Source organism: Hippopotamus amphibius, chromosome 14 (assembly GCF_030028045.1).
Source record: "Hippopotamus amphibius kiboko isolate mHipAmp2 chromosome 14, mHipAmp2.hap2, whole genome shotgun sequence".
NCBI classification, from domain to species: domain Eukaryota; kingdom Metazoa; phylum Chordata; class Mammalia; order Artiodactyla; family Hippopotamidae; genus Hippopotamus; species Hippopotamus amphibius.
Window position 1 is genome coordinate 63812088 of NC_080199.1, and position 23202 is coordinate 63835289.

Here is a 23202-nt window from a genome sequence, read left to right on the forward strand (position 1 = left end):
GATGGGCCAGGTCTGAGTTTACAGCTGCAGATGAAGTGTTCCTTGGGAACAAAAAAAAAAAAAAAAAAAAAGAAAAGAAAAAAGAAAAGACTAAAGAAAAAGAAACCAACAGATTAGCATCAGCGTGAGTCTGGTGGAGCCAGATGGCTCTCTGTGGAAACGGAGCTTTCCCCGCTTTATTCCAGTAACCCCGACCAGCAGACAGCGAGCGTGCTAAGAGGGGAGAAAAATGATCTCATGCCTCAGCCAGGCACGTGATGCGCCTTCTTTCTCTCACACACAACTCGAGCTGAAGGAAAGCTGGAAAAGAAGAAGGGGTGAAAAAGAGAGGGCGGGGGAGTTCGGGTTGTCGTAAAGAATAAGCTGGTCAGAGCCCAGAGGAGGGTGAGACGCGAGCCCCTGGCCAGGCCCGGGCACTGGACAGCCGGGCTCAGATGCCCACGAAGGGGAGAGCCACGCCAAGGGAGGACTGGGAGGCGGGAGGCGCCCCCGGCACGTCGCTGGCCCCTCCGCCCACGTCCACCACCGTGTCCACAGAGGCTTGGTGTGGAAGAGGCTGGGAGGTGGGTTGAGGAGCCATTGCATGAAGCTCTGCGCTCCCTTGAGGGGAAGGACGGTGGATGGTGTTTTCCGATTCTTACTAGTGAAAATATCCGCCTCTCTCCGTGGGCTGGAGGCCAGAGGGTTTGTAATAGTCCTTGGCCGGCTGGACCAGGTCGGAAGCCGGACCAGCCATCTGTTTGGATCCCGTTCTGCTGTGCCCCTGGCCTGTGCCCTGGGGAAGGGGCTGGAGCCAGACAGGGTAACTGGGGAAAAGGAACCTAACAGGTGGTGGGGGTGGGAGGGGACCTCCAAGGACCTAGAGGCTGGGAGGAGGCTCATCTGGAGTCACTCCGCCTTCCCTGCTGGGTAGAGTATTTGCTGCTCATAAAAGTCTGTTACCTAGAGTGACAGCCAGACCTTGGACGGATGGACCTGGGGCGGACCACCAGATGTGGGTGTCGGCGCACAGCGCTGGTGGAGGCCGGCAGGGTGCAGGCGTCCCACGAGCTGATCCGCCCTCTGAGTGAGTGTGCACACACCCCTGCTTGGCACCAAGGCTCCCGAGGGCTCCAGCCCGGAGAGGTGCGACCCCAGAAGGAATGCTCTCTCGGGAGTGCCAGGGCCTCACAGAGCACGTTGCCAGCCTGGCTCGGTTTCCCCAGGCACCTGATGTTTGTCTCTACCAGTGTTTACTCCAAAGAATAAACAGTAGGCTCCAGGGGGGGATGCCAAATGCAGGATGCAGTCATTCCCTTACAGCTGGAAAAGATTATTTTGATCATAATAAACATGGAACAGAATCCTCTCCATTTTCAACCAGGGCTGGGGCACCTGCTCCGCCATTTCTGGCATCTTCGGGAGAGCTGAGCATTAAACTGGCATATTCCATCAGGGCCAAGGAAGCAAAGCAAGCTGCCAGCTGGGAGCCGGGGCCGCAGGCTTCTGCTTTTCTCCTTCCAAAAACAAAACAAAAAGCCACTACTCTACCAAGCAACCGTTTTGCTCTGCATCTCTCGGGCAGTGCTACCACCTAACAGTGTTCCTAATTTGGGGTTGGCTTCTCTCCCTCACAACTGAGCTGAAGGATTTTGAAAAGAAAGCATACAGGGAAAGTAACAGGAGTCTTGAGCTGGATCATCTTTCCTTGGCCGCACTTTAGCAGGAAGACCACTTAACAGGAGCATAAAAAAAAAAAAATAGCATTCACAGAGGGATTACTAAGTGTCAGTAACTCTTCTAAGCGCTTTGTGTATATGTCACAGAACCCTCATGACACCGCTACGAGGCAAGTCCTCTGATTTTCCCCATTTTACAGAAGGACCAATCAGGCACAGAGATGTTAAGCAACTTTCCCCAACACACACAGCTGCCACCAAATGGTAGAGCCAGGATTCAAACCGGGCTCTACCTGGCTCCAGGGTCCACATGTCCAGGGTATGCTGCCTTTTTTGGTGTTATGTTGACCTTGAACAGCGTGTGTTCTGCTTAGGCTATTCGCCAGCACCAGCAATATGATCTTGGGCTACTGAATCTTTTTGAGTTTGTTTCCTCATCTGTCAATTAGGGACTGGAAACGATGTCTTACTATGGGGTTGTTGCCAAGAGCAGAAGTAACGTGTCATATATGCAAGGCCAGTGCCTGGGATTTGGTCGATGATTTATAAATGTTAGTAGTTACTGTTATTGGAAATATCAAGGGCATCTTTGTGTGCTTGTATTTCACTGTGAGGTCAGTGGGGCAGCTGTCACTAACACCATTTCAGAGGTGGTGAAACTGAGATACCCAGACATCGAGCACTAGGGTCTGGCCAAGAACCCACACCTCTGGAGACTGCATTCAGCCTAATCCTGGCTTGTTCTGGCCCTTCTGAACTATGGGCCACACCACCTATTTCTAGACACAAGACACAGTTGTCATCCAGAAGGACGGCACAGCAAGGAACTCAGCTCTGGTCACCTTCCCTTCCCCTCCTGCTCCGGGGATAGGGTGCCGCCGACAGAGTTAAGTCTGCCCTCCTGGGAATTGCTGAAGACGGTTAACGCCTCTCGGGGCAAGTAAGGTCCTAGCCAGAATGAATCACAGAATCATGTGTGCCCTTCAGATCGTCTTTCTCACGTAGGTTAAAAAAATACGTAGTTTTCACCATCACCAAGTGCAGGTGCTTGCCCACGAGACCACCTCTCTGCCTCCCCTTGCCTCCGACCCCAGGCCTTGGGGAGCGTTTCCAGCACTCGGCACCCCCCAGGTGTCGCCATGCCCACAGCGAGAAGCAGTGGAGGAGCCTTCTGAGTGTGAAGGCAGTCGGCCAGGGGACCTGGCGGCTGGCGGCACTCTGCCTCATTTCCCCATCTTTCCTAACTCTGCCCTTCCGGCGATTTTCACATTTTCTCCTCCATTTTACTTTCAGAAAAATCTCTGGGGGAAGCAGCTTTTGTTCTACCACTTCACGTAATTCCCAGGGCTGGGAATGAAAATGATTTCCTTTCACAACCCCTGGCCGAATGCCTTTCATATCCTGGCTGTGTTCTGGGGTGATTTATAAACTGCGGGGTCTGGGGCTCTTTCCTCCGCCTCCTCCCTCCCATCATCATTTAGAACAAGACATTGCGCGCGACCAGTTCTGAGGTCAGGGTGTCCTCTGAAGTCGGCCACTGGGGCTTTTGCTCCGAGCCAGAGTCAGTGGAACCACCGTGATGAGAGCAGGAGAGCCGTTCATTCCTGTTAGAAGAAAACAGAAGGAGGCCCCAGAGCCTAACGTCTCAACCGCAAGAACAAACAAGACCCAAAGTCTCCAAGTGTCGGGGTTGGCTTTGAACTGAGACTGTGAAAGCACATTTTCCAAACTTGTCAGGATTGTGTTTCATTTCTAGACCTTTATTCTCAAAGGGACGATGAGGAAGAAATGCAGCTTAAGAAGTCTTGAGCTGAGAAATGAAGTTACTTTTCTTTGCCGCCATTAAACGGAGCAGGGGAAAAATTAACCCGAGAGGTTCAGGTTTCCCCGTCACAACAGAGCACAGAACCCAGATGACAGCGTGTCATTAGGAAAGCGATGCGTCTTTGCCTGAGCTGAAGACCGCTGTTCGTCAGCCGCCACCTCCACGGATTCCTGCCCCTCCACTGGACTCCCTTTCGGTACCAATTGATCAGAAGCTGAAACAAGACAGAGGGGTGTGCTGAACAGTCAGGCCTCAGACTGGTCCCCGGTCAGGGGATCTTTCTGAGCCTAGCCATGGGGAACAGAGTGGACACCATGGGCTTACTTTGCTGCCTCCTAAGCAGGAGAACATCTTGACAGCTGAGGCCAGAAAGGTCCATTCAGACCTCTGCCTTGTTGCTATATTACATCTTTCGTCCAACGCTGTGTCATCTTGTTGGTCACTTAACAAATCTTTACTCCTGCATAACTCACAATAGCATTGAGTCTCCAGACCTGCTGCCCTGTGACCCTCTACAAGGTCTGAGCACCAGTGCACACAGGGTTCAGACCCAGTGCTGCAACGGTTCATCACTAACCTCTCTGGGCCTCATTTGTCCTCATCTGAAAAGTGGGGAAATAATGATTATGCCCTCCTCCCAGGGTTGTTGTGATTAAATTAGACGCCTTCTATAAAGTGAGTACACAATGCCCTACACAGAGCACAAACTCAAAGATGCCAATTCTTATTTCTAAGTGTGGGAAGGAGCCCATGGAGGAGGCACTGGAAAAGAACCTGGGTCTGTGAGCCACAGCAAGGAGGGAGGGAGCGGGACTTGGAAGGAATGGAAACAAGGTGGCAGGGTGGAGACACATCTCCTGCTTGCCCTGCACTTTCACTTGGAGATGTCAGCATCAAAGATTTTAAAGTAGTCTATATTCCCACTTCTCTCTCTCTCTCAATCATTGTTCCAGAGACACTCAAGTTCAGAGAGGCTCCTGTATTTGATTTGAGGCCCTGATGTTCTAAAAATCAGGAAATGCAGGTGAGGCTTCGTCTCCAAGTTTCTGTCCCCAAATGAATGAATGACTTCCTTCGCCATTAGGGGCTGTTAGCCCCTGCCTCCCTCCTGAACGTGGATCCGTGATTACCTCTGTTTTAAGATCCTAAAAGCAATGGGTAATTTTCAGCACAGACGGAGGCACGTTCAGTTTGCTAATGGACTGGTCACTAAAGAACATAAGTGACACAAACATGTAGAAAGACATGGGCTACTGGACCCGTCCCCAGTCCCTTCCAGGCTCGGCTCAGGATGAGGTGAGAATCTGGCAGATCTAGAACCATGTCACTGGGGCAGCTCTTGGGTGATGCTTCACACGGAATAGTCAGCTCATGCAGAAGTCAGGGCTAAACCGACAAGGTTCGTTAACCCCTCAGATGTGGCATTTGTATAAGGCATGGCTTTAGGCCAGAGTGGGCCAAGTGGAAATGTCATTAACTACAGGTCCATGTGGGTGTCGTGGCCCATCCCACCCCACCCCCACCCACATGCGAAAGACTGACTCCTGCTCAGCAATATTTTATGCTCTTTGGAAATAAATTATTCCAATATGGGGTGGGATTTGGGGTTTGTTTTTCGCTAATTCTCTACTAGTCTCATTATTCCCAATACCCGTTATCCCTTTCACTTTGAATTAGAGTTTATCGCGGGATTGTTTTTCTTTGAGATGTAAGCCCTATGATAATTTAAAAAGGAATTGAATTTTTCAAAGATGGAAACATTCTGGAAAAATGATAAGGACAGTGTGTCTGAAAAGTCTGAGTTCAGTTTTGTTTTGGCATCCTCACAAATAAAGGAAAAAGGAACTGATTACAGATAGAAATGTAATTTTTTTTTTCCCACTGAGACAGAGTAGTATCTGCCTCCAGCTTGCCCAGCAGCACCTGAAAGGGCTGAATGTTCCCTGTCTAGCATCTCCCTGTGCCTCAGCTTCTCCAGGTGTAACAGGATACTAGACCATACATCGGTCTCCTACTCAACTCATAGAAATTTATAAGAACCCATGAGAGAAAATCTCCACAAAATAGTACTGTGATCACAGAACTTGTTTTGTGTCTTTGTAATTGTACCCAAAGTGGGGGTTACCCTAACAAAAATAAAACCTGAACCAGAATGAGTTGGAGTTGCTTTAAAAAACCAAAAATAAAAAGAGGGAATATAGCAGAGAAAACTGTCTCTTTACCCACCGACCGTCAGGCTCTGTTTCTGATGTGCTCCTGCTTCCAGAGGGCACCAAGGTTTCTTTGTAACCAAGATGAATCATCTATTTTCTGGCTTAACCTCTCACAAAAAATTCTGGAAGTAAAAACACTAGGAAATAATATTTCACAAGTCTCTTCGTCTCCCCTTTATGCAGCACCTTTTCATGTTTTTCTTCTAATTTCTCTTCTCAAAAATTTTTCAACTTAGCTTTTCACTGCTGATTCCCTTCTCTCGCACCAATAGCACAGTTTTCTCTCTTCTAATCCAGCCATGTCTCGCTTTCTCACTCGTGTCTTAGCTGTGGTCTTCCTCCTCCTCCATTTCGACTCCCATTTCCCTTGCACATCTATGAAACTCTCCCCTTTCTCTCCTTGAGTAAAAATACCCTGGTCAACAGTGAGAAAAAGACAACCAGCTAGGACTGATGGCCTATTGAAAGCTGGACAGGCCAAATTTGAATGGACGCTACCTGACAATTCAATCGAGGCTTGGTCTGCAGAGAATCGCAAGACTCTCTTGGAATTTCTACATATATATATTTGACATTTTACCCCACTCCAATTCCGCAATCCAGATGGTGGAAGAATTTCCTTGTTTACTTCAGATAAATTCTCATCCATCATCTTTTGCTCCCAGGAGACCATTGCTCACAGCCCCCGAGGACCATTTATTAGCATCATTTTGCTAGTTTCGTGCTCACTGCACAGCAGCTTTAGGAAATGTAGCATTCTAGTGAATTATGTGTTCTGACTAATGGAGAATTACAATGTACATCTTCCGTGGATTACTAATATCTAGACACCAGGAATAATCTAAATGCCAAAGCTACACTGAACTAGGTTAACCCTTCTTGGAAAATTCAAAGGCAGCTTCAGGACTCACAGAATGTCAGGGTCCTCACATATGTGTTGCGAATGTGCAGAAGTACAAGATAATTGGGGTTTCCATTCGATACAAAGTAAATGTGCCTTTTGGTGTGTAGCACCATTGGAAATAAGCGTACCATTTCGAGTACATTATTTTTTTTTTATAAAATTGGAAATGTGTTTTGAAATGTTTTAAATGTTCAAAGGAAAGAAATTCATGACTTGCCAATTTACCAAACAGTATGTGTGATAATCACAATCCTGCAAGAAAAAGTATATATGTACACACACGTATACCCTCACACACTCAAGTCTGGGAAGATAGGCACCAAAATTTTAACGATAGTCTCTCTGGGTGATGGAATTTCTTCTTTCGGTTTATCTGCGCTTTCTGGTTATAAAAAATAATAATCAAATATTCCTTCTATAACATAAATGAATAAACAACTAATCCGTAGTTGAGCAAACTAACACAGCCCAATAAATAATTAAAAACAGCACAGAAACCCACTTCAGTGTAGATTAAGAATGGATTAAATGAAAAGAGCAGTAGCAAAAGAAATGTTCCCCTGCCTGGAAAACAGCCATCACACAAGCCGTGTTGTCAAATGTGAGCCTGGCGGGGGGAGGGCGCTGCAGAAGTGACAGCGAGGTAGAGTTTGGGAGAATGCTGCTGCCTTGGGGGATGGACGTGGCATTTGGGTCACCACCTGGACGTTACAGGCAGGGCTCCGTGAGTCACGAAGAATATGATTTGAACCATAAACAAGACTAGAAGGCAACCCTCAGAATGGGAAAGAATAGTTGCCTACGCAACAACGGACAAAGGATTAATCTCCAAAATATACAAGCAGCTCAATACCAAAAAAGCAAAGGACCCAATCCACAAATGGGCGGAAGACCTAAATAGACATTTCTCCAAAGCAGACATACAGATGGCCAACAAACACATGAAAAAGATGCTCAACATCACTCATCATCAGAGAAATGCAAGTCAAAGCCACAGTGAGGTATCACCTCACACTGATCAGAATGGCCATCATCACAAAATCTGGAAACAACAAATGTTGGAGAGGGTGTGGAGAAAAGGGAACTCTCCTGCACTGTTGGTGGGAATGTAAGTTGGTACAGTCACTATGGAAAACAGTTTGGAGGTTCCTTAAAAAACTACAAATAGAACTACCATATAATCCAGTAATCCCACTCCTGGGCATATACCCAAAGAAAACCATAATCCGAAAAGAAACTTGTACCATAATGTTTATTGCAGCACTATTTACAATAGCCAGGACATGGAAGCAACCTAAATGCCCATCAACAGATGAATGGATAAAGAAGATGTGGCATATATATACAATGAAATATTACTCAGCTATAAAAAGGGATGAGATGGAGCTATATGTAATGAGGTGGATAGACCTAGAGTCTGTCATACAGAGTGAAGTAAGTCAGAAAGAGAAAGACAAATATTGTATGCTAACTCATATATATGGAATCTAAAAATGGTACCGATGAACTCAGTGACAAGACAAGAACAAGGACGCAGATGCAGAGAATGGACTGGAGAACTCGAGGTTTGGGGGGGCGGGGGGTGAAGGGGAAGCTGAGACGAAGTGAGAGAGTAGCACAGACATATATATACTCCCAACTGTAAAATAGATAACCAGTGCGAAGTTGTTGTATAACAAAGGAAGTTCAACTCGAGGATGGATGATGCCTTAGAGGACTGGGACGGGGAGGGTGGGGGGGAGTTGAGGGAAGGAGGGAATATGGGGATATGTGTATAAAAACAGATGATTGAACTTGGTGTACCCCCCCCCAAAAAAATAAATAAAAAGAAACTACCACAGGAAAAAAAATAAAAGAATATGATTTGGGGTTACAAGAAGGGATTCTTACATTTGCAATTAAAGTAATTCCTTGTCTGCATTTCTACATCTGTTTCTAACCTCCTAGGTAGAATCAGATATGGGAAACCACATCTTGGTTTCACTACTGATTCTCCCTCCTAGGAAAGGGGTTTGAGTAGAGCCTGAAGTCAGATTCTGTCAGGTCTCCCCAGTACCTCACCCTGGTCCTTCCCAGCACAGGGGCCGTTGCTGCCTTTCCGTCCCACCCCACCCGTAACTCCCACCCTGCCCCGCCCCAGCCTTTACTCTGCCCCATGTGTCTGGAGCACCTTCTCTCCTCCTGCTTGGTTCCAGCGGGATTAATTTTCCAATAATCCGACCTGTTCTAGGGGGAGGGCAGGCTGACCACACCATAGTATCCATGGGTGTGAACAGAGAAAAGAGCCATGGATTCTAGAAATACTTGCGGAGGGAGACACCATCAGTGAGAGAATTTTATCCTGGTGATGAAGAGGGTTCAGTGGAATCTCCACACTTGGGGGAGGGATTGCCATTCTAGGATCACCCACCCCCTTGCTTCCTATTTCTGTCAATGGGAAAAGAGGCCAGACCCTGGAGGAACTAGGTCTACAGCTTCCAGAAGCCCCTGCATTCTCCAGGGATCAGAGCAGAGGCCACATCCTTGCTATGCCCATCCCTGCCATCACCTGCACCTTCTCTAAGAGGCTTTCAAGTCCTCAGTGTGTCTGCAGCCTCACCCGTGCTCCCTGTCAGCCCTGTAGCACCCTGCGTGAGGCTGCGGTCCCGACTCCCGTGGGGCTGTCTTCCTGCCTGCTGATCTAAAGCTCCCTGTGCACAGATCAGTCTTATTTTTTTAACCCCTGTTGTACCTCTTACAGTTTTGTGCCAAGACTCATATTTGCTAAGTGAAGGAATTCTCAACAATAGGGTCCCTAAGTGATTAAGCGGTTGGCATACCTGACCTGTCTTCAGCACTTTGCAGCTTTCAGATGATACACAGTCTCTCATACAGTCCTCAAGGTGACCTCACAAAGCAGGCACTCTATCACCATGCTTTTGGGATGAGGAAAAGGAAGTGAAGAGGCTGAGGTTCGTGCCCATAGGGACGCAGCTGGTTACCGGGTGTCGGGACCTGGATGTAGGCTCAGGAATTCTGATGAAGGGCTAATGCTTTTTCCACTGTGACAGTGGTTCCTGAAGCCAGTGGCTCCTCCGAGGTGGTTGACGAACCAGAGTGGAACAAACCCGCTCTGGACCCGCTGAGTCACTCTCGGCGTGAGGCCTGGCCACCTGTATTGTCAACCACAGGTGATTTGGACGCCCCCACGCCCACAGCTCGGACGCTACATCCCGGTCAATGGTACCAAAGCTGACAACCAGTGACTTTAGTAACCTCCTTATTTGTGAAGAGTCCATTTACACCTCCCAGGATCTTCCTTCTAGAGACCATTGCTGGGTTAACAGGTCAACTTCTAGAAAGCCTGAGGTTAAAAATGGCTATGCATTCATCAACCCCAAGTAGAAGAGGTCGGGAGAGTCGGACAGCCATGCTTATGAAGCCCTCAGAAAAGCCGCTGAAAAGCTTTGGAGCCGAGGATAAGGGCCCAGGTCCCTTAGCCTGGCTCCATACCAGCTGGCCCTCAGCTCACTGGACACGTCTGGGAAAGGCACCTGTATTGTTGAGGCTCTGTAAAGCCAGGGGCAAGGACCCTGGCAATTCAGTGACCACAAACCCATCCAAGAATTACCCATGTGGAGTGGGGGGTTTGCACACTGTGGGAAAGTGCTTCCCATCGGGAAGAGCGAGGTAAATGTGGGGGACTCGGCAGGTTCTGCTGCAGGCAGGCTGCTTAAACTCCATCGGCAGAGAGACCCTCAGCACTAAACTCCTCCAGGACAATCCGGAATGGGTGTAAGAAGTCCGCCGAGCTGATTTAACCTGCCGTGAACCCCAGCAATCGGACACCCTGGGCCTGTGATTTATGCGGAAGGGTCACCTCCAGAGAGGAGCCTGGGCCGCCTGCCTCAGCGCCGTATGCGGGTCAGCCTGGAACCCATTATGAAAATCGTCGCGAGAATCAGCTTGGAGACAAGTTGAAGCAAGCTGAAATTTGAAAAACACATTAACAGGGGTCTGAAGAGATGCCAGAAGAGCCTGCCAGCAGGGACAGCTGGAAGGCCAATTTTTTAGTCAATACTGAAAGGTGGTTGCTTAAATATCCGAGTCAAACACACATGATTTCTCTCCGGCTCAATACTCCCGTTTAATTGCACGGGGGAGTCTCTGCACGGACACATCTAACACCCAAATGCAGAGGGGAGTGAAAGAAGAGTGTGTTATTGAAGTGCAAATGAGGTCCTGGGTGCAGCCTGCGGGCCTGGGTCCTGCTAGAGTGTCTCCTGCCCGCGCAGCAGGAGCTGCCTGGGCCTCCTGGCTGGTCACCGAGGCCCCCCCACCCCACCCCACGCCCCCCCCCCACCCCGTAGAGAGGGCTGAGGAATGAGGGTGGACATCACATCTCAACTGCCCTCAGAGAAGGCTCTGCGGCTTGGGGGGCTGTCCAGGCCCTGAGAGAGTCTTCAGGAGCCAGAGTTCTCACAGGGGAGAGGGAGTCGGGGGCCTGGAGCCCCGTCAGAGGGAGATGCAAGCCCCTGGAGAGCCGTCACATGCTTGGCAAGCAGGTGACAGCCTGATGAGGCTGATCGGTGAGGAGAGCCTTGATTGGCATCCTGGCATTGGGAAGCAGGCAGGTGTCTGACGTAGTGAGACCCAGCAGCCAGACCTTCCGGAGGGAATCCAGATAGACGGGTGGTTCCTAATGGGAGCCTTTTCCCGTGATGACACCCACAGGGGGGCCCTGGGGCTGGAGGAGAGGGTCGGGGCAGTCCTCACCTACCTCAGAGCTAAGCAGGACTTTAGCAGATGTAGCTGGGAACCCAGAAGAACTGGGACCTCAACCAGGATGAACTGGAAAAGGCAGGCCCTAGGGCAGGTGACACGAATCCCTCCAGGCAGACTCCTTTGTCTCCTGCCAACCATCAGTGATGAGGAAGAAGCCTGGTGAACTTGAACTCGGGGCACCTGTGGAAGCTGTTAAAGCACTTCCTGATTCAGTAGGTCTGGGTTTGGGTGGCTCACATGAGGCCCACGACCCCAGCTGGCATTTTCCTCAGTTCTCCGAGCCTCCGGCTCACACGGCACAGTTTCCCATTCACCCACAACATGTGAGCTATTTCTTGTTCACACCTCCACTAATCACACCCAACAATCAGAAAGCTGTTCAGGTGGGGCCCGGAGGACCTGACAGAAACATGGCTGGGCCATCGGGAAGCCAAGAAGTCCAGGTGCAGCTGCCTGCGCTTGGGGAAACCATAAAATCGATCTGGTCTGCTCCTGAAGGAGGGCTCCTGTGGACGTGGTCTGCCCCAGACAGACAGACTGAGGAGTGTTACGATGCAAATAGAAGTGATTGTTCTTTTTCCTCTTGAGAGCAAGGAAAACAAAGAGAACATCGAACAGGCCAGAGGAGAAAGATAACCTGGCCTGAAAGAGTTAAACAATCTTGTTTATTCTTTAGCTGTTTCTACTAACAAACACGTGTAGCTAGACTCGTCCTTCACAAAGCCGATTACTCTCTGACTCCATACGAATTACACTTTGTACCTGGCATTTCTTCCCCTGCTACGTTCCTTTGTAGCACTCTTCATCTCAGAAAGAAGGTCATGGGCTGATAACTTCAGGGACACCAGACCCGGTTGCTGTGCTGCCTGACTGCCACCTTTGGCCATGGATATGCAGAAGAAAAGAATGCAAGGTCCTCCCCACCTGAACTCTTACCGTTTACCCGGACTTTGAGCTCCACGTATCAAACCTTCCCCGACTCCCGAGGAGCGGGGGGCACAGTTCTTGAGGCACTAGACTGCTGTGTCTTCCCTCCTGCCTGGCAGAAAAACAAAGCCATCTCCCTCTTCCTCTGAAACCTCTGTCTCCGTATTTCTATTTGGCCTGGGTGCACAGGGTAGCCATTATTACAGCAACAGAAGCAAGTCCTGCTTCTTCCACTTGCTGGTTGTGGGACCTTATATAAATTATATGACCTTTCTGAACTTGGTTTCCTACCTCTCCTTTGAGAATAGTCATGCAACTGATGTATCACATGACTTGTATCAAATACGATCATGTGGGTAAAACGCCCAGCACAACAAATATCAGTTCTCTAGCCTTCCAGTTTCCCCCATCCCCCCAAACTGAGGTGGCCTCAGTTTCCCCTTCTCTTGTCATCGGTGTTAGTTTTTGTCCAGGGAAGCAACAGTTTGAAGAGGTAATGCATCAGATCAGGGGCCCGGTTGAAAAACTTGTCTCTTGAGCTGTTTACGGAGCAGCCGTTGAGGAATACCAACGGCAGAGGTCTCCTCCCCTTGGGCGTCCCCACAGAGACCCAGCGGCTCCTAGCTTGCCCTGCGGGTACTTCACACTCACACTTCTTGTGTGTGGACAGGGAAGCCCAAGGCCAGACCGTCCACAGCTCTGCCCACCTCCACAACCTCATCCCCTCCTGCTCGCTTCCTCTCCCACCCCTCTCTAGACACGCTGGCCTTCTTAGCATCCTTTGAACTTGCCAAGCTTGTGTCTGCCTTAGGGCGCGGCGCTGCCCGGAAGCCCCCACCTGGAGAGCCGAGTGCCTCTTTCTCCTTATGCTTGTTTCAATTTAAATGCTGCTCCCGCCAAGATACCTTCTTGGCCCTCTTCTCCGTCACTCAGTTTTATTTTCTTCTTAACGCTTATCACTACCTGAAATGATATCATTTATTTTGTTACCTGCTGGCTGTCTCCCTCTGCTAAAACCCAAGCTGTGTGAAGGCAGGGACCGCATGCGTTTAGTTCAAGGAACATCACAGATCCCACACAGAGCCTGGCCTCCATCCTCTGCATTCCTGGGGCATCAAGAAACGTTGTTGAACGAATCTATGAATGTTACATTATTCCAAAAAGTAATAGCATTGGGCGACTACTCAGGGCTTGAACACTTTCAGAAACATGTAACTGTAAGAAGGTAGGGGGTGGGGAGGGGAGGAAAACACTTCTGGGTGATGGCGGGAAGTCTGCTCTGAGCTTCTTGTGCTCCAGAATCCAAGATTCCACCTGCACCCAGGTCAGAGCAAGGGAAGTTTTACTCTGTCTCCTCCCACTGGAACTGAACAGAAGGGTCATCCCCTTAACCTCATATTCTGGGGTCAAACTAGAGGGAAGTCTGCAGGCACCGGGGCAGTGCCCAACACCAAGGGTTCAAGGGACACTCGACCTAAGAGATGCTGTCTCTAAAAATAACGTTAGCTGACTCTTTACGTGGATTGTCAAGCTGTTCTAAGTCTTTAGGTGGATTGTCTCATTTGTCTCATGAAATCGTCTCAGCGACCAGAGATGGTTTTTGAAAAATTCCTGGGACGCGATCCTCTGTAACAGACACACTGCTGCTTTGCCTCGAAAGCTTAACTCTACCTGGATCACCGAACCCTAAATGGGGTTTCCGGAAAGGGAGAGGGTAGCAGCGGCTGCACAGAGCCAGAAAGGAGAGGGGGGCGTCGCTGCTGCTACAGTGGTTCGTTCTGCGAGCCCGTCCCTGGTCCTTCAGCACTCCTTTGGCACTGCACACTCAAGACCCCCTGTGTCCGTCCCGAGAAGGGCTCCTGAGGAAGCTGGAGAGCTCACCAGCGCAGTCGAGAGTAAGCACGAATTGAGAGAAACCCCCACGCCCACTGCCTTCAGGGACGAAGCAGAGAAGAGGGTCCCTGGGCCATGCTTTGCGGTGACGTCCCTGCTCTGAGGTGTCTAGGGAGCACCAGGTGGCGGGTAGCTGGTGGGGCGGGGGGCAGGGGGCGCGTCTCCAGCACGTGACTCAGGGCACCATGTCCGGAGAAACTTCATTTTGTGGCTTCATGGGAGCCAATAAGTTTTTCTGCAGGTTCTTTTGGAGGGGGGCAGAGAGGGCCCGTTCAGCATGAGGGACGCCTTGGGACGCTTGGTGTGGGAAGGTGGGTACGTGGAGGGGACCCTTAAAAAAAAAAAGCTGACTCAAAACACAGACAGCAACCGCCAGAAGCATCCTGCCCCGGGGCCCCAAACTCCACCTGAGCTGCCCCTCGCTGGCCCTTTCCCAGCCCCCAGCAGCCGGGCCTCTGAGCCCCCCGCAGCACTGGGAGTCTCTGTAACCGTCTGGGGTACTCACCACGGGCTGTGTCACCCTTGGGGAGCAGCTGCCAGCTGTCTGCGTACCTCAGGACGGCCAGAGTTCTGCTGTCTCGACTTCCCTGAGCACTTCCTTCTGCAAAAACAGCATGAGGGGAAGGCCTGTGAGCAGCTCTTTCTTCCATGCCTCTGAAGGCAGCAGCTCCGGGGGGGTCTCCCCCGCGGGGCCCGGGGTGGGGGTGGGGGCGTGGCACGAGGACGCTGCCCAGGCCGCTCCCCCACTGCACGCTGGAATCACCTCACGTTCAACCCCTCAGCCTCCCTCCCGGCCTCCTGGAGTCACCCACAGAGCCCGCGTGTGTCCCCTGGAGGTGACCCCAGGGAAGAGGCAGCTTGGGGGGAGCACTGGTGCGCATGGCATTGTTTCTCTTCCCCTTCTCCATGTCCGGCTCTGCAAAGCTGATCTGGCCGCTTGGGGGAGAGTCCCGTGGGCCCTGGAGTTTCAGGGGTCACAGTCTCCAGCCCCGTGGACGCTGCGGGAGCAGTGTCAGCACAGGGTCTCCCCTGAGGGATCCCGGCCTTTCTTGCTCCTGCTGGAGCCGTATCCCGGTGGGGACGTGGCAGGGGCATGGCAGACATCCCCTTCCCCAGAGACTGACAGCCAAGGCTCAACGTCGGAAATCCTAGGCTGATGGGGAAAAGGTGAGGGAAATACAGAGAAGCATGAAAATTTTAAAAAAAGAGGTGTAGATCCCCACTTGTGGGTTCCACACACAGGGTTGTGTTTCTCTGCACAGAGATAGCTGGCCAAGGGCTCAGGCTGGGGGGCTGGTATCTGTCCACCCAGAGGAAAGGTGACTTTCCTCTATTATAACCTACCCCCAAAGAGTGTTTTTTCCAATTTTGCACCATGCACTGTTTGGAGTCTGGTAGGGGCTGTCCCCTCCCCTCTTTTCACATCCTCTCTCTCTCTCTTTCTCAGGGTCCATCTTGAGATCGTTAACCAAGGCACTCTTACTTATTTCTGTTTTGTTTTGTTTCCAAATCAGAACTGAACATGGTTAGATTCTACTGACCCAGGTCATATTCTAGAATCCTGTTTCTCAAATTTCCAGTTTGAGAGCCCCCCGCGGGGGGACATGGGAGGAAGTGGTCTCGGGTTTGAGCTAGACACACCTAGTGTGTTTATCCTGTACAGCCGACCGTCTTGTGGGGAGGACCTTCTGGTGAGCAGGACAGGTGATGTCAGTGGGTAAGGCACCCAGAGCCTAGAAATTCAGAAACTCTTATGAGGGTGGCTCCTGGTCTTTATTAGCCAAAGCTATTTCTACCTTTTAATTTAGATCTTTCTATCTCAAGTGTCTGCAGCAATAAAATGTGGCCAAAACCAATCACAGCTCACAGGCATACTAATATGAGCTGGTATTAGAATGACAGCGCCACCAAAACCATTTATAAAGGTTTCAAATGTCCATCTCTTCATTGGTCTAGCCCCACTTTTAAAAGCAGTGACCATAAGTCATGTGTCCCAAAGAGACATCCGGCATAAATTAGCTACGCGAACGAGGAACGTCTGGATTTAGTGGTTTTTCTCCGCAGGTCCCAGGAGCAGCTCAAGATCAGCTCCTGTCAGAATGAATCCATTCCCTTCACCAGTTTGCTTCAGAGGTTCGGGAAGGTTTGCCTTCTGCTACTGGGTCTCCCCTTCAGGTCAGCATTTCCAGTACTAACCAGGGCGGCTGTTAAGGAACCCCGACCGTTGAGGGGACCGGCTCCTCCTTGCAGCTGAAGGAGGCTTCCTTGGTGGATTCCAGCAGCTGCCTTTTTTTTTTTTTTTTTTTTTTTGATTACCATGAGCCAAATGGTGATCCCTGGGCTGGCTTAGCACTGGGTTGTTTTAACCTAAACTCACTCTGCTGTCATTCCTAGAGCCGGGTGAGTCACAGATTTGGTCTTTTTTCCCAGTTTTGGAAGCCAACAGACAATGAGGAAGGTGGAAGTTTCCAGTGTGTGAAGAAAGCCTGTTTGGAGCCTCCCCCGAGGCTGGGGAGCAGAAATCCTCCCCCAGCCGCAGGAGAGGCTGAGGGAAAAGCCCCTTTCTTAGGGAAGAACCTTGAAAACGAATGTGTGAGGGACCATCAGCTGAGTCCACCAGCCTAAAGGAACATCCTAACATCCAGGATGCAAGGGAAGAGCGTTCAGGGCAAACAGGGAGCACGGATCCTCCCCGGCTGTTACAGAATGGAAGATCGCAGAGTGGGGATGGGTGGGGATGGTACCCACTGTGGCCCTCAACCCCAAGGACCTCACTAAACACAGCTGAAGTTGTTCGTGGGGGGAAAATCAGCACAAATGACGAGGCTTCTCTTTTTCCCTTACCCTCGGGATCAGGCTGAATTTGAGGTCTCCCCATGATCTCATCCTCTGAGGCATTCAAGTTCCGGATCAGAAAGTATGTAGTCATTTTCCCTTTCCCTTTCACTTCGATTTCACCCCTCTCAATTATTTCAAACCCTTGATTTTCCAGGGCTCTGCATAGAGAAAAGAAAAAATGCCCCAGATATCAAAGATCGCAGGTCTGTAACTTGTGAGTCGGCTGCAGTGGGAAAGGTGATGTGAGAGGAGGAGCCTGGGATCCAAGAAGAAGAGCACAGGGAGGGGCCCTCGCAAAGGAGCAGCGTTGCGGGGTAACTACGAACCGTGGACTTGTTTATGTATTCACTGGCCACTGAGAGATGTTGGAGACAAGCCACAGATCAGTGAAGACCAGCAACGTTTCAGATTCATGGTCAGCCGCCTCAGCCCGGGCTCAGCACTCGTCAACCTTCCCTTGTCCTTGGCCAGTTTCGTGGAGATTTCGGACCTGCACCACGCTCCTCACATTGCCGCGTTCAGCACCCGCCCTTCTCACAGCTGCTGACCATGCCTCCTACTGCGTGAGCTGATCCGTCCACAAATCCACAACCCGTAGAGCGGAGACCCTGCACCTTCTCATCCCGCTGACCACACCCAACCTGTCCCTCAGAGGATGTCTTGCTCAAGGGCGCTCCACCCATGCCCCCTCCTTCCTCAACGCCTGGCCCCCTCTTCCCTTATCTTCAGCCCCCTCTCCAGTTGGCTCCTCCCCTCCACCTACCAGCATGCGAAGGTCTCTTCCATCCTAAATAGAAGTAAAAACCTTCTCACCTGATTATCTTCTACTTTAATCCCATACAAACGCTCTCTTCATTTTATTCTTCCACCCACAATCCAATGTCTACCCCCCCGCCCTCCCATTCTACCACATCCACTTCTGATAATGTCCCCAAACCTCCGGTGAATATTTTTCACTCCTTGTCACTATATTTGACATTTTTGTTCAATTCTTCCTCCATAAAAATATCCACGAGGGTTCTTCTCATCTTGAATTCTCTATTTCTCCCACCTCTTCCATGAGTCCCTCTTCCTCCATCTGCCACTTAAATGTCAATTCTTTCCACTGTTGTTCTCACACTGCGTCCCTCCCCAAGTGATCTCATCAACCACCACGTAGAGGTGGTTTAATTATCACCTTTGTGTTATTATTCCAAGTCTAGATCCCCAACCAACAACTTGACTGCAAATCTCACCCATTCATACAGTGGCATCTCTCCCTAAATGCTCCCCAGTTCCTTAGAATTCAACACTTCCAAGCTTGAACTCATCGTCTGCCCCTCTGAACTGGAATCCCTCTCCCTTGTCCCATCTCAGATGATGAGATTCAGGCCCTAGTCACTTGTGACCGGAGGCCAGTGATGAACCTTTCTACGGTGACTTTTTTTTTCTCATCTGTAGATGAGAACAATAACAGTATATCTTCATAGAGTTGTTCTTGCAATGGTAAATGGACTAAAATGGGTTGACAAACTTAGAAGAGAATGTGGCCTTTTCCAAGTTCTCAGCAAACCATAAGTATTGTTTCATGCATATCTTGACCACTGTACTTATCACACTTTATTATCTGTGAATATTTCTTCTCCCACTAGACCAAGGGTAAGCAAATTTTCTTTGGTAAAAGACCACATAGGAAATATTTTTAGCTTTGGGGGCCACAGTCGCTGTCACAACGACTCAGCTCTGCTGCTGTATCAATAGCATGAATGCAGCCATGGATAATATGGAAATAAAGATCCTGGCTGTGTTTCAATAAAATTTTATTTGTAAAAACAAGCAGCAGCTGAGATATAGCCTGTGGGTATAGTTTGCCAGTTCCTGAACTGGGCCATATCCTTCTTGAGAGCAAAAACTATTTTGTAGTAGAGGCTCAACAATATTAACTGTCTGCCACAGTGTCCTCTGTAAGCGTGTCATGTAAAGAAAAACACAGGCTTCCTCCACTACCCCACCCAGTGCCTGCTAGGCACTGTGTACCTTCTGGAAGAAAAAGGGACAAAGAGAGGCATGAATAAGTGAATAGTTACCTGTAGGCCGTGGGGCTGAGATGCACTTTGTTGGGAAGCCCGTGACTTTCCATCCTAGAGGCTGTGTTCACAGTGTCACCAAACAAGCAGTACCGTGGCATCTTGTCCCCCACGACACCTGCCAAGACTGGTCCCGTGTGGATCCCCACTCTGATCTGCATCAAGAGAACCTCACTGAAAAGGGACCATCAAAGACTCTTGCTTTTATTTTTAAATTGAGGTATAATTTACATAAAATAAGACATTTTTTATTTAAAAGTTTAAAGTATTTAGCACCACAAATTTGGCAAATATCCCCATAGCTACCAACCAAAATAAAATAAAGACTAGCTCCATCACCTTTGCAAAATTATCTTGTGCCTCCTTCCAGTTAAGTTCCATCCCTCCTTGCAGAGGTCACCACTTTCTTATTTTTTCTCCCAAAGACGAATTTGCCTGTTCTCCAACTTCACATAAATTCTGTTCTGTATCAGGCTCCATTTATCCAAATCAGTGTTTTTGAGATTCACCCATACTGTTACATATGTCAGTAGTTCATTCTTTTATTTCTAAATACTATTTTATTGTAAGAATATATCACAATTTATTTGTCCCGTCTTCTCTTCATGAACATTTAGGTTATTTCCCATTTGGAGCTGTTATGAACATTCTTGTACAGACCTTTTTGTGGACATACATTTTTCATTTTCCTCAGGAAAATACCTGGAAGTGGAATTCCTGGATCACAAGGCAGATGTATACATGTATTACAAATATTTTTCCCATTCTGTGATTTTCTGTAATAAGCAGAAATTTTTAATTTTGATGAATGTACTAGTTTGCTAGGGCTAACAAAACACCACAGACTGAGTGGTTTAAACAACAGAAATTTACTTTCTCACAGTTCTGGGGTCTGGAAGTCCAAGATCAAGGTGTTGGCAGGTTTGTTTTCTCCTGAGGTCTCGCTCCGTGGCTTGCTGACGGCCGCCTTCTTGCTGTGTCCCCACATGGCCTTTTCTCTGTGCACACACATCCTTGGGGTGTCTCTTCATGCATCTAAATTTCTCTTCTCATAAGGACACCAGTTAGATTGGATTAGAGCCCACCCTAACAACCTGATTTTGACTTGTTCACCTCTTTAAAGGCCCTATCTCCCAATACAGTCACATTTTGAGGCACTGGGGGTTAAAGCTCAGCATAAGAATTTCAAAAGGAACACAATTTGGCCTAGAACAACCACTTTTTTTCTTTCATAGTTATTGCTTTTTGAAGCACTAAGAAATCATCCCTTACTTCAAAGTCATGAAGCTCTTCTCCATATTTCCTTCAAGAAGATTTGTGGTTCTAGCATTTATGTTTAGGTCTGTAATATATATCACATTAATTTTTATTAATGGAGTGAAGTAGGATTGAGGTTCATGTTTCTTCCCATATGTATATTCAATTGTAACAGACCCACTTCTTAAGAAGAGATGCCTTCTCCACTCAATTGATCTGGTACCTTGGTCAAAAATCCATTGTCCTTAAATATGTAGTCAATTACTGGGCACTATATACTGTACTAATGATCTATTTGTCTATACTTTTGCCAATTCCATTGTCTTTATTACTAGCTTTAAAATGTCTTGAAATTAGGTAGTGTAAGTTCTCCAATTTTGTTATTTTTCAAGATTTAAAACTAAAGAGTCTGTTTTTATTTTCCAATTTTTTATCCTTAGTATATAGAAATTCAACTAATTTTTGTACTGCTCTTATATCCCATCATCTTGGTAAACTTACTAGATCTAGTAGTTTGCTGCAGTTTGTGTAGGATTTTCTAGGTGCACCATTATTTGATCTATGAATAACGATAATTTTTTTTCTTCCAATACTTACATCTTATTTTTCTTTTTCTTGCCTTACTGCACTGGGGTGGGGCTTTTGGTATATTTGACTAGAAGTGCTTGTCTTTATATTAATCCAGTTTGGGTTTCTTTAGCTCTTGAATCTGTGGGTTGATATCCTTCATCAGTATTGGGAAATTCTCAACCATTTTCTCTTCAAATATTTCTTCGGACCCATTCTCACTCCATTCACCTTTCCAGGACACCAGTGCACATATGGTAGCCCATTTGATATTATCCTACATATCTAGGATTCCACTTTTTTCACCCTGTTTTCTTCTTTATGTTTCAGTTTGAATAATTTCTATTGCGCTGTCTTCAAAAATCCCTGATCCTCTCCTTTACTGTGTTTAGTCTTTTAAGCCCATAAATTGAATTCTTCTGATTTCTGACATCATGGTTTTAATGTCCAAGGGATGGATAGATAAGTAGTGTGTGTGTTTCTCATCAGTTCAAATGTGTTGTTCCCCTTTTCCAGTAGCTTCTTTAAAATATTTATCAAAGTTATTTCAAAGACTGTCTGATAATTCCAACATCTGGCCGTCTCTGGATCTGCTTCTATTGACTACTTCCTCTCTTGGCTACACACCACACCACCATTTTCTTGTTTCTTCTTACATCTCATATTTTTAACAACTTAATTGTATAAAAGTACAGTGGAGACTGAAGTAGGTAATATTTACCCCTCAGAAAAGTTTATACCCCTTCTTCTGGCAGACTGCTAAAGTGGAGACTGAGTGAATTGAATCTGTATTTTAGTTAAGTCTGGGTTTTCTCCAGATCTGTTGCTAGATTCCAAGCAGCACTGGTTTCAGATGTTAGGAAGGCTGAATCAGGACTTTCTCTCCAGCAGGACATAGAATCTGAGCACCACCAAGGCTCTGAGGACTTCCTTATACTAACCAGCCAAGCTTCCAGCTTTTTTAATTGTGGGAGATCTCTTACTGCTTTACATCCCAGTGGTGAGGTTTTTGGGTGTCTCCTTGTTCTTTAGTCCCACCCTGACTCTCTGCACCTTGGCAGATTTCTCTCTACCATTCTTCTCTGCCCCCAGACTTCAAAGGGTCATTGTAGTGTACTAGGTGAGGGCCAAGTGTACCTCAGAGCAATTTGTCTTAGTCCTCTTACTCTAACATTACCCTTCCATAGGCCACTGCCTTGCATTTGGGGAAGGCTCACACACCTCTGGAACTGGTGATCTCTCTCAGGTCTCCTCCCCTATCCCTAGCCTTTGACCAAACAAACCTATGCATTTGGTGAAGACCTGTGGGGGAAAGTTGATAAATGGGTGCAGACTCTGTGGCTAGAACTTATCAAAGACAGGCTCTTTAGGATTCTAACCCATCATTCCAGCTCCAAGGTGGCCCTTAAAAGTTCACTAAACTTGAGACTGGTTTCTTCTCACCCTCACCTCTGGTAGATTACTTCTCCTGCTGCTCTGTAGGGATGAATGCAATGATGGGTGTCCTCCTCGAAAAGGTTTGCCACTTTATGGAATTTGGTTCATTTATATTTCTTTGCTATGTGATTTGTTTTTAAACTACTAGTATGGAAACAGAATTCTCTTTTAGCTTTCTATATCCCAATCAGACTTGATTTTCTTTTCCCTAAAATAAGATTATAAATTCCTTTAGGGAAAAGTCTGCCATACATTTCTCTGAATCCTTCAAAGCACCTAGCACTCAAGCATAGTGTGACCTCAGCAAATGTGTATTAAAGGCTTTACGAATGAAAGAATAAAAGATCTCAATGAGTATTATTTGAAAACTGTTCAAGTAACAGCACAATTCTCTTAAGAGAGAGGATGTTTCCAGCCCTCTTCCCTACTTCCTTAAATAAACCCTCATGATATACAATTTCTGGTGGATATTTAATGATGCTCTTAATTATGTCCCTATTCTTATCTTAGAATTGATAACATCTTTTCCTGTTTTTTCTTGGTAAATCCACTATGCAAGTTTCCAGGAATTCATTGTTTAATTTCATTCTTATTGGTGTAGTACTATTATCTCTGTTGCCACACCTCTTTCACAGACAGACACCCATATTCTCTATTTACGCAACAGTATATTTTCAGTTATTCTTCAGTGGCTTACATTAGAATTCTTTAACTGAAACACTTATCTCCTATCCGACCTTCTTATCTCTTCTCCCTCATTACCACCCATTTTGATTTTTTATTAATCACATTGGGAGGTTTATACAACAGCTGTATCTGTGTGTTTGCACTGGGCCGGTATCATGGTACATTT

At 47.8% G+C, this 23202-nt stretch overlaps 1 protein-coding gene across 1 annotated transcript in view; it reads right to left on the bottom strand.

The window, feature by feature from the left end:
• Positions 1–430: 430 nt before the first annotated feature.
• LOC130835598 (guanylate cyclase soluble subunit beta-2-like) overlaps positions 431–23202 on the bottom strand; it is a 64097-nt gene continuing 41325 nt past the window's right edge. Inside the window, exons 12-15 of the mRNA XM_057707209.1 lie at positions 19089–19243; positions 17029–17180; positions 14690–14785; positions 431–540 (exon numbers count right to left, since the gene is read on the bottom strand). Of these exons, the coding sequence (XP_057563192.1) occupies positions 431–540; positions 14690–14785; positions 17029–17180; positions 19089–19243 (513 nt within the window). The remainder of the gene's footprint in view (positions 541–14689; positions 14786–17028; positions 17181–19088; positions 19244–23202) is intronic.